Below are 17818 nucleotides of genomic sequence, written 5' to 3' on the forward strand. Positions count from 1 at the left end.
GTTATGTAAGAATCTTTGTACACTTGTCTCAAACGCTATCAGGATAAGTTATAATTTACAGCAGTGTTTGATATGTGATACTTTTGGTTATCTCCAAGGCATCATTTGTTGCATGGGTCCCAGCGGAAATAAGTTGTTCTTGTTGGTGAGAAGTATATGGTATATAACAAACTCAATGGAAAATGTGAATCAAGTTAGATACAAAAATCAAACAAAGAATCTTTGTTCAGTTGAGGTTCATTAATGGTTATTCAATGAAGGAAATTTCACTAATAAAAGTTGTGGTTCATGTTACATTAACAATGTATCCACTGAGAAATTATGAAAATTCAGTTTTGTTCAGTACCTTTTAGCCATGCACACACCATACATTTAAAATTACATATTTTCATCTTTTTTCACCTAAGAAACAAATAATGTCAGATGTATTTTGAATGATTTATAATATTTAAGAGTACATCAACAGACAGCATGTTTTTACTGACTGATAACACAGGTTAAAGACATTGTTTAGCCTAGACTTTCAGAGAATAATTTTCTTCACTGCATAATGACATGACAAAAATCTTTAATGAAGCAAATTGCCAGGTCATATTGTCCATCTGGAATATGCAAAAAAAGTTACAAACAAAGCTTGTTTCAAAAAATATTCTAAACCCTGTTTATGAAAATACTCAATACTTCATACTGTATTTATCCTCAAATGGATCTCCAAAATTTAATTGAATTAATAGTGTATATTTTGTGTTTCAGTACATTCCTTTCAGATGCAAAAACTAACTATATTGTGTGGAATATGGAAACATCCTTTTGAAGAATTTGGAATATAGCTGTGATGATTTTTGGCAACACATTTTTACATGCTTCAGTTCCATCATTGTATTATTACACAATGCCCAAAAAATTCTCCACCAAATAAATCAATGAATTTTTTCTCGAAAATAAGCATGACATATGTTACATTAACGTCGATATTTGGTCACAGCAGATTTGTTTTCAGTAGGTTGCACTTCTCCATTTCTAGAAGATGGTGCTTTCTTGCTCTCTCCCTTTCTGGAACCTGACTTTGTCAGCGTCTCCTGCAATTAAAAAAGTAAGTTCAAAGTGTGATCAGTATTCTCTTTATTGAGTTGGACGAGTACACTTAGTTTGTAAAACTTGCAAACATGTTATCACAGTAATATGTAATTTATTTTGAAAAGTGATACCTTGGTAATGTTAACATTATGCTTTTCAAAGAAATTATTAACTTTGTTGTGGTGGGCTAAAGTATTTATAACATAATGAACACCATGTTCATACTCCCTGAAAGAGTCTCGAGAGACATGAAAAGTTCAGTTTATTATTAATTACAATGCTTTGGAGATGGGAACTTAACAATGTGTAATTATCTTTAAAATGGTCGATATACACTCCTGGAAATGGAAAAAAGAACACATTGACACCGGTGTGTCAGACCCACCATACTTGCTCCGGACACTTCGAGAGGGCTGTACAAGCAATGATCACACGCACGGCACAGCGGACACACCAGGAACCGCGGTGTTGGCCGTCGAATGGCGCTAGCTGCGCAGCATTTGTGCACCGCCGCCGTCAGTGTCAGCCAGTTTGCCGTGGCATACGGAGCTCCATCGCAGTCTTTAACACTGGTAGCATGCCGCGACAGCGTGGACGTGAACCATATGTGCAGTTGACGGACTTTGAGCGAGGGCGTATAGTGGGCATGCGGGAGGCCGGGTGGACGTACCGCCGAATTGCTCAACACGTGGGGCGTGAGGTCTCCACAGTACATCGATGTTGTCGCCAGTGGTCGGCGGAAGGTGCACGTGCCCGTCGACCTGGGACCGGACCGCAGCGCGCACGGATGCACGCCAAGACCGTAGGATCCTACGCAGTGCCGTAGGGGACCGCACCGCCACTTCCCAGCAAATTAGGGACACTGTAGCTCCTGGGGTATCGGAGAGGACCATTCGCAACCGTCTCCGTGAAGCTGGGCTACGGTCCCGCACACCGTTAGGCCGTCTTCCGCTCATGCCCCAACATCGTGCAGCCCGCCTCCAGTGGTGTCGCGACAGGCGTGAATGGAGGGACGAATGGAGACGTGTCGTCTTCAGCGATGAGAGTCGCTTCTGCCTTGGTGCCAATGATGGTCGTATGTGTGTTTGGCGCCGTGCAGGTGAGCGCCACAATCAGGACTGCATACGACCGAGGCACACAGGGCCAACACCCGGCATCATGGTGTGGGGAGCGATCTCCTACACTGGCCGTACACCACTGGTGATTGTCGAGGGGACACTGAATAGTGCACGGTACATCCAAACCGTCATCGAACCCATCGTTCTACCATTCCTAGACCGGCAAGGGAACTTGCTGTTCCAACAAGACAATGCACGTCCGCATGTATCCCGTGCCACCCAACGTGCTCTAGAAGGTGTAAGTCAACTACCCTGGCCAGCAAGATCTCCGGATCTGTCCCCCATTGAGCATGTTTGGGACTGGATGAAGTGTCGTCTCACGCGGTCTGCACGTCCAGCACGAACGCTGGTCCAACTGAGGCGCCAGGTGGAAATGGCATGGCAAGCTGCTCCACAGGACTACATCCAGCATCTCTACGATCGTCTCCATGGGAGAATAGCAGCCTGCATTGCTGCGAAAGGTGGATATACACTGTACTAGTGCCGACATTGTGCATGCTCTTTTGCCTGTGTCTATGTGCCCGGGGGTCTGTCAGTGTGATCATGTGATGTATCTGACCCCAGGAATGTGTCAATAAAGTTTCCCCTTCCTGGGACAATGAATTCACGGTGTTCTTATTTCGATTTCCAGGAGTGTACTTTGTCAGCTGCATAAAATATTAAAGCTAATTATTAGTTATTGATGATATGACAATGTTATTTCAAAACAAACTATACAAAAAACAAGCACAGTGTGCAACACTGACACAGGAGAAAGTCTTTGACAATAGAAGCAAACACATTCCAGTAAACAGTGGTCTGCAAATGAGCCATTGGCAAGATAACAAATGTGTGGTCATGAGATATCATTGTCTTTGATATGAAATGATAATCCAGTTAGTACAATTTTATTTGAAGTGTAAACTTTTTGATTAAAACCATATGTAATTGAATTCAAATTTCCCCCATGGCCCATGATTTTAGAATGTGGTACACCCATGATAAGGAATCAGCAAATTTTGGTGCTGATGTGTGATGACATCAAAAGCCAAATATGATCCAAGATGGGTAAGTTGAGCAGGGCGTGTACCTTGGCCATCAAGACCACCTGACCTCATCAATCTTCTGGATTTTTCTGTCTAAGGTCACATCAAAATCAAAGTGTACAGTATTCATGTTGAAACAGTTGCAGAACTGGAACAGCAGGTTGTACAGTCTTGTCAAAATTCATGAGATGATCTAGGATATTTGAAGGAATTCCTAACTAACAGCAGAGGCAAGTGCAATATTGCATCCAAAAGCAAGGACAACACATGTAACACTTCCTTAAATAGCTATAAGTGTATAGGAAACTGCAACATGCAACATGCTGAAGTAGTAAGTATTCCTTTGCAAAGGTAGGTTATGGTGACATTTGAACCCAGCTGGATGGGGACTTAATCTAAAGTTTACATTTCAAATACATTTGCACTAACTAGGCCAATATTTCATTGCCCTTAAACACACATTCACAGCTGTCTCAAAAATGGTTTGTTTGTGGTCCCATGTTTACTGGAACATTTTCACTTACGTGATCAGTTCCAGTTTTCACTATTAATTATTATACACACTGTATACAAGTAAACACCGATACTCCCATAAACAAAAATGTGCACAAAACATAACTTTTTGCCATGGACTGCTTCCTCTGAAAAATAACAGGAAAAAATTGAAAGAAATTAATCATTCTGAGATGCCACAGGAATGTCACTGTGCCCTAGGCCAAGACAGACATGCAACACTGAAAGATGGGGAAATTAGCAACAAAATTCTTTTAACAGAAAAGATTTGAGGATATAAGGAATTAGGAGATGATAGAAAGTGGCGCTGATATGTGAGAGATAAATGGAGAATGTAGATCTAACTGGTATTTTACTCATAATTATGATGATATAAGGCCTGAATATTAGTTGTATGTTAACCAACATATGACATGGATCATCTCACACATGGCTCCATTACAGCTGTAGAAAACAATAGATATTCCAGCCTCCATTTAATCAATAGGTCTATAATATAACTGTTATTATTTAACAGTATCAATTCACAAACTGTGAAGTCTGTTATAACATGTATCCAACAGTTGATTAGTGTAACTAAAAAGCCATAAAAAGTTGCCTGCTATTAATAGCAATTTGTTATTAATGTAAACAGAGAATTCACAAAGAACTCTCACAGGATATACATTAATAGTTACATGCTAAAAGATGCAAAATGTGTTAAATTCTTTGCGGTCTAACAGAGCAATAAGCTAAAATGGAGATAACACACAGATAAAAAATTCAAGCAACTCAGTCCAATATCTTTAAAATTTAGAAATATCTGTCATTCTTTTAACTCAAAGGATAGTGTGCTGGCTTGTTTTCCACATTTTTATTCCGTTATGATACAGGATAATTTTCTGGGACCATACTATTAAAGTAAAGAAAGTATTTATAACAGCAAACAGTAACAGTACTGTGCAAAGAAGATTGCTGGAGATCTGACAAAAGTCTAAATTGTGAATTATGGTTTATTAGTCTCACAACATACATAATCTAAATTATTTGATTTAGGTGCAGGAGACACGTCAAAACTGAAGTAAAATTTTACAATAAACACAGAGCAGCTGATGTTAGCAAACAGTATAACAACAACAACAACAATAATAATAATAATCTACTGAATAGTAGCTTTTCTCCCACTGAATCTGTTGTAGCCTTTTTTTAGAATCTCTGGCTTCATGTTAATATCCTTTTGCCTGTTAATTTGTTATATATTGTCATCCTTATGTACTGTGGAGTCCATGCATAAAGTTTTACTTGGTGCATGAGTAGCTTGAACTTATTTTCGTCTCTTATTTGTGCGGTTAAGATAATTCTTCTCAAATAATGTTTGTCTGCTGTGTAGGATTATTATAATTTCAAATATGTATATGAAGGAAATAGTTAGGATTTGTAGTTTCTGAAACAATGAGCAACAGGGTTCTGTTTACTGTGCAGTACACATGTATCTGGTAATTTTCTTCTGCAGTTTCAGTATTCGAGATGCACTATTTGAATTTCCCCAGGAAATTATAACATATTAAATGCCAGATTGAAAATAACTATGACATGCTGTTTCTCATGTACTCAAATCACTCGACTTTGTTAATATTTACACTGCAACTGCAAAACTGCTTAGTTTATTTGATAGGAAGTAAGTATGTGCATTCCATCTTCAGTTCTCATCCACATTTAATCCTAGGAATCGTCAATTGTTATGTTATATTTTAATTTTGACACATTTTGAATACTTAGTTTTGAAATGTACCATATGGGTTTTTGAAACTGAATTTAATTTGAGCAAGTTTTCTAGGGTATCCAGTGTGCTTATGATGGAGCCCAGAATATTTCTGCATTGTCATCTTCTATTAAAACAGAAGTGTCATATGCAAACAGAACTGATGGGGAATTTATATTTACGGTAAGGCATCTGTGTAGAATAGGAAGAGGATTGGCACCAAAATGGGGCCTTGAGGTACACCTTGGGATACTATATTCCATTTAGAATAATAATCCACTGCATATGAAGTGATAGTTACCTTTTGTCTTCTGTTGTGCAAGTATGATGTGAACCAATTCAGAGCATCGCCCTTAATCCCATATTTGTCTAATTTGTAGATAAGCGTGTCATGGTTCTTAAAAGATCTTTAAGTTCTTACATACCCTTTAAACATGTTTACTCTTTAGTTGTATAAATTCCACATCAATAATGGAAGACAGAAAAATAATTTGCATGTAAACTCTGGCTCTGCATTTGTAGTTCAGTAATCTGGTGCAAAGGTTCTTCAGACTACTCAATGGTTTACATAAAGCAGGAAACCAAAAATCCTTTTAAATACAACAGAAAATTAAATACGCATGTTATTAGTTGCTCCTGCCATCTACTTTGCGGTATGTACAGAGTGTGTCTGAGATGATGATAAAAAAAGTACAGGAATGTTGGAGAAGGATAAATGTGCCAATTTAAGATAGTGAACCAAGGCCAAAAATAACTGATTCAGAAGCTATAATATCTACAATATGCAGTTAGACTGACAATGATATACAAATTCAGGTAGACACTTTATTATGTTAATTTTATTTATTGGCACAATGCACTTCATTTATGACAGTTGTTCAAATAGACATCTCCTAGTTTCTGTGTACGTGTATGTGTGACATCGTTACACAAAGTTGTCATGCCCCTTGTTCAAACAATGACACAGGCATTGGGATCTCTTGCTTGGAGATCATCTTCTATATAAACTGCCATTGTGTACACATTCAAAATGACCCCACAATACAAAGTCAGTCCATTTCAGAACAAGTGAATGAGCCGACCACAAAACAGGACCTCTTCTTCTTATCTTCCTTTCACAGGACATCTGACACTGGTGTTTATGTGAAAGGTATTCAAAGTGAGCTTTGGGCTCTACATTTTTCCAAAAAGATCAAGTAGGACATCTTCCAAAATGTAGAGAATATGCTTCTCAGAAACATAATATACACTGGCATATTTAAACAGGGAGGGAGCAGACTGAACCATATCAAGGTGTAATACCACTCCTAATACAAATACAATTTTTTTCTCTGCCCTCTGTTCCATATGTAATACATGAACTATGTACGTGTAAAATATCAGAATTCTTTTCCCACGTGTTTTTCTGAACTTTATTATTCACAGTATAATTTATACACTACTGAGTTCTAGGAGGAACATTTTATTTACAGAAATATTCAAAAATTTAGATTCAAGTAATCCATGTGCACTTGTAAATTTAACACTGTTAATAACTGTTTGTTTCACAAATGATGTACCTTATAAGAAAGCCCCACTTTTCTTCTTTCTAAAGATCATATTCTCTTTTATGAAAACTGTGCAATTAAAAAGTTGCCTTAATTAAAAATTGTTTGTTTCCAGAATATTCTAATCTTAGTATGCAATCCTTTCAAAAATTCAGGAGCACTATCTTGTAGCCCTTATTCTTCCATTTCCAAAAATATATACTTTCACTAAAAAAACACTTTTTATTTAATTAAATGTCTTGATTAGGAAGTTTAACATTCCAAAAATGTCTTGAAGGGCTTTTCTAAATTCTAGGAAAAAACTTCACCCTCAAAATTTAACTACATAAAATAAAACCTGAGATTTAGGTAATCTGAAGTTTATACAGTGCAGAATTAAACAAAATGCATTCTCTCTCTAACATCTATACCTGTTAACTATTGTTTCTGTTTTTTTATGTTAGTACTAAAAATGTGACAATTTTTGTAAAAAGCATATTGCATATGTCTTTAAACAGGCACTTTACACAGAGATACTGCCAGACCTTGGCAAGCTATCCTTGAGAGCAGTCAAAAGTATACAATTGGTCCGTATGAGCTGCATATTTATTATAGAATGTGCAAACTGACTTTGTGGTGCTGTCATTGTTTAACGTGCTGTAAAAATTAGTATCAAGAAACATTTATCGAACATTATTGAAACTTTTTGAATTATGTTTAACACATAAAAGTGTATGTTGTTTACTGACCTATTGTGTTATGATTATGTATGTATGTATGATTATATAAGTAAGGTGATTGCTTGGAAAATAAATATAAAATTAAAATCAATTTTAATGGTGTTGTGTAAAGTAATTTAAAATTTGCTAAAGCTCCCAGCAATCAACATTTAGGTTTTTGGAAGACGAGGAATCCTTATGGGGTTCTAGTTCCATCAAGTCAGAAAATTTACAAGTGGACCTATTAACCAGTCACTGACTAGGGCCAGTATCAAGCTGACTGCAAATTTTTGTTGCTAGGCCTTCAGAACTGTAGTGTGGGAATTCTCAATGGCCCGTAAATGACTACTGTAGTTAGTTTTAGTTAATAGTTGCATGTTCCATAATACAAACTCATGATAAGCATGATGCAGAAGAAATATATAACATATATTTAATAATATATAGAAAAAATGAGAAATATATTTATATGGCTATATTCTGGCCATTTACAGATTTTTGTACACATGACTAATTAATTATTTCTATTCAAGAATTCCTCTATGGTCCAGAAGGAGTTGTTACAGAGAAACATCATTAATCAACATTTGAAAACACTTTTGATGTCTGTCGAACATTTTATCTCCATGGTTAGAATGTTTAAGACTTAGAGATGCATATTTCATCCCTTTCTGAACGAAAGCCAGATTTCTAAAATGGTAATGCACATCATTTTTTCTTCCATTGTTTTACTTGTTAATATATCTGTCATTGTTAAACTCAGATGGATTGTTGATAGCAAATTTCATAAGTGAATAAATATGAGGCTGTGATTGATATTCCCACCTGCTTACAGAGATGCCTGCAAGATGTAGGTGTGTGAACCCTGATCATAACTTTACTAACTTTCTTTGTGCAATGAATACTTTTTGCCGACATGGGGTGTTACTGTGAGACATCACTGAATGAAAGTACACAAAATATGTTCATTCATAGACTTCTATGTCCCAAAAGTTGACAATTATTCTTACTGAAAAAACAGCCATCCTAACGACTTCACCAGGCCTATTACATGGTTATTCCAGTTTTCATTAACATGCATAGCTAAGAACTTAGAACGTCCTACCTTGTTCATTATTTCTCTTCAGTTGACTAGGATAATAGGACGTGTCATATTTTTGAGAGTATAAAATAGTATGAGCTGTGTTTTTTCAAAGTTTGAAGCTAGCAGTAACCTTTACAAAATCATCCTTTAATATTTTATCTATTTGAGGGAATATGGTATAGTTGTAGGTAAACAACTAGAATTCTCTCATATACAGATTTATACACACTTAGCGTCTACACAGATACAAGTCCAGAGGCTAACTGCCGTTAGCGTCCAACATGCTCTCCAAAGCCATCTCCTCAAAGATAGCACACTTACGCACTGAACAAATATCGATTTTTATGGCACTCTACGCCACATAGCCCCCCCCCCGCGCAGTATGGAGTACGTCCCTATGAATGGGGGGGGGGGGGGGTGAGAAGTTAGGAAGGTAACGCACAGTTCTTCTGTGTCAGGCGGAAGCGGTCGACTGGTAGGAGACTGGGGGGTGAAGCCCGGTACGTCGACGGTGAAGTCAGCAAGCGACGCCGACGGCTGAAGATGACGTCCCGTCCTGGAGTGAAGGTGTAGCATTTCGTCAGCCGGCAGGCGGAAAATCACCTTGCCAGAAGGCCTAACAAAGGCACGCAAATTGCCACACGCAGAACTTCTGCTCAATTTAAAGCGCCGCACCATACGAGATTCTGCACTTCCTCCCTCAATATTGTCACACGCAAGTACCACACACACTGTATCGCCATCTACGACAACAGATAATTTATGTATGTCATCAGGGTGCACATGTGTTGTGAATTCTTGGATGGCACCTGTACGAGCAATGGTAGGGAGGCAGGGAGGTGTGGGAAAGCCACGGCAGGGGGAAGCATCTGCTAAGAGGGGGGTGGCAGGTGCACTAGACTGTGCAGGAGACAACCTCGGGCGATCAGCTGACAGACGAGGGAGCGTGACCAAAGGCAACGAGGAGCCAGCATGGGTTGAACGGTGTGACAAAGAGCTGTCACACGAAGATGGTAACACAATGGTAGAATCCGAGTGGTTGGCAGTTCGACTGCGAGGGCTGTGAGGAGTGAAGCCCCGAAAAGATTGGCCACTCGAATTAGATGAACGCGGAGAAGGAGCAGTGCTCGGCAGAGAAACACGCTTTGGAAAATCAATACCCAAATGCATGGTGTGGGAAGATGGATGGCCGCTCGAAGCAGGAGTGGGAGAAATAGGGGCAGAATCAGGGAGGTTCACCTGAGGCTCAATGAAAGCTGGTTTCACTCGGTTGAGTGAGACCGTGGTTACAGAGTCGTTTATGAGGAGATCCATGTTATTCTCAGAGCGTTTGTCGACCTTGTAAGGACCTGTGTAGGGCGACTGAAGCGGGCCTTTGACTGAGTCGTCTCTGAGAAACACGTACTCACAAGAGTCTAGTGTGCGCGGTACGTACACGCGTGGAGGTGTATGAGCAGCCGGAGGTGGCTGCTGAATTTTGCTGCAGTGCAAGCGCACTCGTTCGAGAAGTGAAGGGAGTTCAGAGGGCCGTGGAAGTGGGGTAGGAGTGACTAATTCTCCAGGCAAAACCAGAGGTTGGCCATATACAAACTCGGCTACGGACCCCTTGAGGTCTTCCTTGAAAGTCGCACGAAGGCCAAGAAGCACGAAGGGCAGTGCCTCTGTCCATAGTGAGTCATGGCAACGCAGGGCAGACTTCAGGGTGCGATGCCATCGCTCAACAAGCCCATTGCTTTGGGGGTGGTATGCAGAAGTATGAATTTTGACAATACCACACATTTTACATAAGTCAGAAAAAACTGAAGACTCGAATTGTCGCCCCTGGTCAGTGGTGAGGTAAACGGGTGAGCCAAATCTAGAGATCCACGAATCTAAGAATGCTCGACTTACTGTCTCAGAGGTAATGTTCAGAGTAGGCACAGCCTCAGCCCACCGAGTCATCCTGTCAATAGCTGTAAACAAGTAATGGAAACCCTCGGAGGGGGGCAAAGGCCCTACGAGGTCGACATGAACATGGTGAAACCGGCCTGGAGGTTGAGCAAAACAGCCAAGGGGTGAAGAAGTGTGCCTGGAAACTTTGTTCTGTTGACACACCATGCATGCCCTTGCCCAAGACTGACAGTCACGGCGCATGTTTCTCCAGACATACCGTTCTGCTACCAGACGGGTGGAGGCTTTGACACCGGGGTGTGCTAATGTGTGTAGTTCGTCAAAGACCTGCCATTGAAGGGGCTTAGGAATGAATGGCCGCAACGTACCAGTCAATTCATCACACCACACTAAGTCAGATATGCCAGGGAAAGTAGAGCGTACCGGTTGGAGAGAGGAGCTGTGGTCTGAAATTAACTGCATGGTATCGGGGTCTGCCGATTGCAACCGAGGTAGGTCCGTTAAGTCAATTAAGGTTGCGACAGCACCAACACGCGAGAGAAAATCATCGACCACATTGTCCGCTCCTCGGATGTAGCGAATATCATTTGTAAATTGCGAGATGTAATCGATGTGACGAAAGCGTCGTGGGGGCGGATCAGCCGCAGGATTTTTTATGGCAGGAACCAACGGCTTGTGATCAGTGAGCACATAGAAATCTCGTCCCTCAACATCAGTTCTGAAGTATCTTATGGCCTTGTAAACAGCAAGTAGTTCTCTGTCGAATGCTGAGTATTTCTTCTGCACGTTGTTTAGCTTTTTTGAGAAAAACTGCAGGGGGGGTCATAACATCGTTGTATGTCTGACTCAGTACTGCCCCGATAGCATTGTCACTAGTGTCAGTAGTGATAAACATTGTGGCGTCCGCCCGTGGGTGAGCAATAGTGACAGTGGAGGCAAACAGCTGTTTGAGTTCATTAAATGCCTTGTCCATGTCTGGTGTCCATGGTACCTGGCGGATGCCAGAAATTTGTGGGCCAGCGAGAGCATCTGTGAGAGGAGCCTGCACCGCAGAAGCGGCAAGCAAAGGTTTCCGGTAATAATTAACTGTTCTGATGAACCTGCATAATTCCCTGTAGGTCTGAGGGCGTAGCATCTCGAGAACAGGCTTGATCTTGTCCTGTGGTGGTGTCAGACCGTCCGATGACACAACATAACTTAGGAATGTGACGGATGACTGGTGCAATTGAGTCTTTTTATTGTTCAGTTCAATACCAGTGGCTGCTGAAATATCTGTCACGACTTGAACACGCTCCTCACTCTGTTCTAAAGTAGAAGCAAAAACCAATATGTCATCCATATATACGAAACAAAAGTCTAGATGGGATAAAGTTTGATTGATGAAACGCTGCCACATTTGGGGTGCATTTTTCAACCCAAACAGCATAAATTTGTATTGGAACAGCCCGAAGGGAGTGGTTATGGCAGTCTTTTCAATGTCCTCCGGAGCCATAGGAATCTGATGAAATGCGTGCTTACAGTCCAAAACAGAGAAGTACTTTTCACCTGCGAGCGCATGATTGAAGTCTGCGATGTGTGGGACCGGATATTTATCAATGATAGTGCGGGCATTTAAACGCCTATAGTCTCCGACCATACGCCAAGTACCGTCTTTCTTTTGGTCAAACAGGATAGGAGTAGCCCAGCAACCGGAAGAAGGTTCAATTATTCCCTTTTGTAACAGATCGTCCAATTGTTCTTTTGCAATTTTCATAAATTCCGGCTTGAGGCGGCGTGGACGTTGCGATATGGGCGGCCCATCGGTTAGACGTAACCGATGAACTGTGCCGTTAGTGACTACTGCAATACGTGGCGCGGCACGATAGTCAGATGTCCGTGAAGCGGAGCAGGCAGTGGCGGACAGGCCAAGCTGTGGCGCTGAGGGCACGGAAGTACAGGTGTGCCACCCGCTCGTAGGCTGCGTAAAGGCCGCACATGTGTTAACATGGGCGAGGTTGGTACACTGGTTCTTGGTAGCGGGCCGTGCCGCTACGAGCGCTGTAGCCACGAGTGGGCGTGGCCGGACAGCAAATGGCCGTAGTTCATTGCCACAAGCTTGGCAAGTTAATTTTCCATTCGGAACGCAAGGAACATGAACACTCGGGCATACCCTATCATTACAAAAGAGGGTGCTGACACAGTTTACAGAGTTCACAACATTGTCATTAACGTGCGCGGGCACAGGAACACCAGATTGGCACAGACTGACCTTGTCTGTAGCCGACGAGTCGTCTGCTTGTAGTGCCACGAGGCGTTGTTGTGTGGAGGCCAACTCGTGGTGTACGTCGCGGAGATGCAGCAGCATTTCCATACGTTCCATCCGCAACTTAGAAGACTTGGCGCACTCCACTAGCCACTTGTTTGTCCAAGATTGCAGCTCCAAGGATAGGTTTACACACTTCTTAGCACAGCACACATGTTTGGTGTTAGCCGAACTGTCACTCGGCGAAGCAAAAGGAATATGTTTGTTAAGGGAGGGGTAAAACACAGTATTTTGCACAAAATCTAGTGACAACTGATAGTGCTTGAGGAAATCAATTCCGAGAATAGGTTCTTCAATTGTTGACACTAGAAACGTCCACTCCAGCTTGCACTCGGGCGAAAGTTTCACTGTATACAAAGTGGAACCCGAACACTGTAGGGTAGACAAGTTCACTGCACGAAGTACTGTTTTGTGTGGTTGCACTTATTGGTTGCTAGGTGAACCGGCAGCAAATAGACATCTGCGCCAGTGTCTACCAGAAAACATACACCTGATCGTAAATCACGAACATAGACTCGACCACACTTACTGTTATTGTCCGAAACGGAGGGCAACGTGGGATGGTGCCCGTTGTTTACATCACAGGAGGTGGCACCGTAGCCTACCTGCGGTTGGAGTTTGGGTAAGAACACGGTGACTGGCATTTGCGAGCTTGCTCCCTGACTCTCGCGTGGAAGAAACAGTAAGGTTGGGCGGGCCTGTGCCCTTGTGGGTAGTTGCTAGGTGACGGAGTATGTGCCCCAGAGTCTTCCACAGAGGCCGATGCACTCTCGTTGTGGGGAGTTGAAGGTGCAGCCAGGGCGGCTAGTTTAAAAAACTTGTTATCAGCAGCACCAGACAAGGGCGTGGCATCAGAAAGCGTCTTAGTGCGGTCACGTCCAGAATGCAGTGCATGGGGCTCACGTTGCCTGGCGGAGTATGCTCTGTCGGCGGCGCGTAAACGTTCATTTACTGGCAAATCTTCATACACAGAGATTGCAGTCTGGACAGGCAAAGGCAGCTTTTCAGTCCAGATTTCTGCGAGCGTGTCATCAGGCATAACTTGCTCATCGACGAGAAGACGGATGCACCGCCACAGCTGGGACGGAGACCTGTCACCGAGACGCTCTTCGTAGATGAGCTGTCGCACATTTTCTCTCCTGGTTTTAGAGACACGCTCCAGTATCATTTGTTTCGCCACAGCATACTTCCCTGCTAGGGGGGGTGCTTTGACCAGATCATAAATTAAATTGACGCGGTCGTGAAGATGGTTCATGAGGCAGGCGAAGCGTGCATCGTCGTCCAAACAAAGACATTGAATGTTTGCTCAACCAGGTTAAACCAGAACTCCGGGTGAGCGGGTTTGAAGTCTGGTAATTTCGGCAGATTCGGCACAGCAGTCACTACGGAGGTGCACCTATTACTTCGGACGGAAGTAGAGCATGCAGAAGATTGCGAGTCCGGATTATTGGCGTCCCGTAATGCGGGAATCGCGAAATTCACTTGACGCTGGGGGGGCGGCTGAGAAGCGACGGACGCTCGAATGGTGTGAGGATCGTAGTCAAAATGTGCATTCTCATTGACGTGGTAGCTCGGAGAGAAGCCACAAGTGCTTAAGTACGCCGGTGATTGTCCGTTATGCACACAGTATTCACTCGACCGTGAGTGGTGGGGCTGGTTGTAGATGTCGGAGTAATTACTATCCAGCACAGAATTGTTGACCTGATTAGAAGCAACACAAGGATCCCACACACGTCCACTAGGATGCACACTCGGTGTGATATTTGCTGTTTGGCGAGCATTGAACACCTGTTGACTAGCCGGTGCAGAAGGATACTCATGTGGCGGGAACTGATTCGAGTTTGAATTTACTACTGGATTTTTCAAAGTGGCAAAACCTCGCTCGATGCCACGAACTGTATTGAATTGTGTGTTCGACACAGGAGTAGAAATGTTCCGGCCAACACTCTGTGGAGAACATGTGGGAAGGTCCAGGCTAACAAAGCCAGAGTCCACGACCGTTGGTGGTTGGAAGAAACTGGCAGCACTCGAATTCCACTGCATGTTCTGGCCGAAGGATTCCGAAGATTCTTGCGGCATGTCCACTACGATGGCAGGAGTGCTGGAGAGATGTTGCTGGAATCCAGGCGGCGGTGAATGCTGAAAGGCCACTGTCTGGAGCTGAACAAAGGCCCTCGCGATCGCAGAGAAACCCGATGCAGTAGGCGCGTAAATAACCTTCAGGCGGTAACTCGGACGCGTATTACACAAAAACGGGGACACCAGTGAGGGAATATGGTATAGTTGTAGGTAAACAACTAGAATTCTCTCATATACAGATTTATACACACTTAGCGTCTACACAGATACAAGTCCGGAGGCTAACTGCCATTAGCATCCAACATGCTCTCCAAAGCCCTCTCCTCAAAGATAGCACACTTACGCACGGAACAAATATCGATTTTTATGGCGCTCTATGCCACATATTGATACTTTACAGCTCAGTTTTATAACAATGCTTGTTTCATATGTAAACAGAACTATCTATGCCTCCTGCTTCAAATAAAATTTTAGATCATTAACGTACTGCAGGAACAACAGTGGGTCAATGATGGGACCCTGTGCGATTCCCATTTTAATTTCTCCTCAAACATGTGATTTAGGGTCCTTCTTTGTATTACTCAAACAGTATGGGGTAACTTTCTGCATGCTGTTTCTCAAGTAAGAACCAAACCAAGCATGTACTGCACTATGTATTCCATAGATGATGACTAGAGGAATTTTTGATGTAGAAAACCCAGTACATTATACTGGGCAGCAAATATTCAATGAAACTGCTAACAGCAGCTAGTGTGGCATAAGGAAGCATAATAGATTTACTAATGTACTCAACAGGCACACACAATTTATTACATGGGATCAGCAGTCTTGTTTGCTGACGAATGATTGTAAGAAATACAGAGCAATTTAAATGGTACTTTCACTTGGTGTACTGGATGGCAGTTTCTTCAGATGAGGGTGAAAGCAATACACATACAGCAGTGGAATAGACAAGGGGAGAAGGATGGTAGGTAGTGAGAGAGAGGTCTAGGGAACAGCAGCAGGTGGTTGCAAGGAAGAGGTAGCAGATGCATGGATTCAATTTCAGTGACTGCTGTAGAGGAATTGCTATCTGGAGCCTCCTCCCAAAAAACCAGTACCTCAGAATTATGTAGATGGTAATTGTCTTACAACATATCATTTAGTACCATAATCCTCCTGGCCTCAATCTCCACAAATTCTTTCTTTACACTCACATCCATCCCTACTCCATTACCCATCCTGTACTCACACTCTTTTTTCCACAGTCTCCTTATTCCTCTGTTCAATCCACCCTTTCCAATCTATTCCCCACATCACTGAGTATCACACACTATTCCTGCTGACTGTTGCTAGAATCATCTCACCTATCCTTGTCCTCACAACAGGTGGGTCTCTTTCATTCTGGGGTCTGAGTGACCTGCCCTTCCGTTTTAACCTTCTCCAATATATCCCTGAGCAAAGAGCTATTAGTTAAGACAGTGAGTGTACTTTAATCAGCAGTGCTACATATTTTACTTCCTGAAGGAAAGAGGTCAGCAATTCTGTCACTTAAAATTTTTACTTTTCCTGGGCAAACTTTGCAGTTTGCTACCATTTACACCATCTGAGAATGCCTCACAGGCTGACTCAGATCTTCAACTTTCACCAGTTTGCCTCCCAGCCTTCCAAACTCTGCAAAAGCCCTCTCACAGTCCTGTGAGAGTAGCACTTTCTGAAGAGAGGATGTTATGGTGAGTTTTGCTCATCTGCAATAACAGGGTTGTAGCTGAGCATTAATTCTTTTGCCATGTACTGAGTATCTTCTGGATCTACAGGAGCCTGTGGCAACTAGAAGCATCAAGTAGACCAGTGAGATGTGCATTTAACTTGTCACATACAACCAGAATATAATTGCTGCAAAATTATTAGTTTTGATTTGTATTGTCCTAATTGGTGCAATATTTTCTACCTAATTTATTTTTTTCAAAAAGCAATAATTTATTTGGATAAAAGTTCTTAGTTTACTACTGTGTCAAATTCAGATAAAATTTATGGTTTTGATGACTGGCTCCATTATCGTCATCAGGGACAAAGTCTGACTGCTGTGAAACTGGCAAGGCTCCCTCTTTTATGATGTCTAAAGAATGGCATCTGATTGGCTGGACTAAGTCATAACATCAAAGAAATGGCATGTACCATGGTGGTAGCTCTACATTCGTAGATTATGTTTGCACTCCGTACCCAACATTTCTGCAACACCACTACTCATACTGGGCATTGAACTAAGAGAAATCTCCACTGTACTATTTCTTTAGCAAGTGCATGCTTCCATGCATTGCTAAGTACGTAGTCAGTGTCTCTATTGAAGTTTTTATTGCACAGTCTGATTTTCACTACTTCTCTAATCACAGAGTCCCATTGTCTGAAGTGTACACCAGACTTCTCATACCTTTGAACATAATCTTGTGTTTATTTAATAGGTTGTGCTCAGCCATTGCTGATTTTTCAAAATTCAGTATGGTAGTGATGTTCAACAAAGTGATCAATAATAGATCATATAGGCTGCCCAAATGATTGCTACCACACTCGCAAGGAATATTATAAATTCTTGATACTTTCATGCTGAGATTATCTTCAATGAGTTGCAACATTTCCGTAATTTTCCTTGTGGGCAGAAGACCATATTGATTCATTGCTTGTTTAAGGCTCAATTTCTCTTACTACTTGTTGCACAGCAGAATGGAAGTTGCACTATGTGTTGGTCCTCCTGGTTTTGTTGAACA

General features: G+C 42.0%; 1 protein-coding gene across 3 annotated transcripts in view; it reads right to left on the bottom strand.

Annotated features, from left to right (window-relative positions):
• Nucleotides 1-219: 219 nt before the first annotated feature.
• LOC126412426 (lipid storage droplets surface-binding protein 1) overlaps nucleotides 220-17818 on the bottom strand; it is a 210879-nt gene continuing 193280 nt past the window's right edge. For all 3 annotated transcript variants that reach the window (XM_050082031.1, XM_050082039.1, XM_050082023.1), the window contains one exon: nucleotides 220-1079. Coding sequence is in view for 1 of the 3 variants with exons in the window: in XM_050082039.1 (XP_049937996.1) it covers nucleotides 963-1079 (117 nt within the window). In the remaining 2 variants the exon portion in view is untranslated. The remainder of the gene's footprint in view (nucleotides 1080-17818) is intronic.

The sequence above is a fragment of the Schistocerca serialis genome, chromosome 1 (assembly GCF_023864345.2).
Source record: "Schistocerca serialis cubense isolate TAMUIC-IGC-003099 chromosome 1, iqSchSeri2.2, whole genome shotgun sequence".
In the NCBI taxonomy this organism is placed as follows: Eukaryota; Metazoa; Arthropoda; class Insecta; order Orthoptera; family Acrididae; genus Schistocerca; species Schistocerca serialis.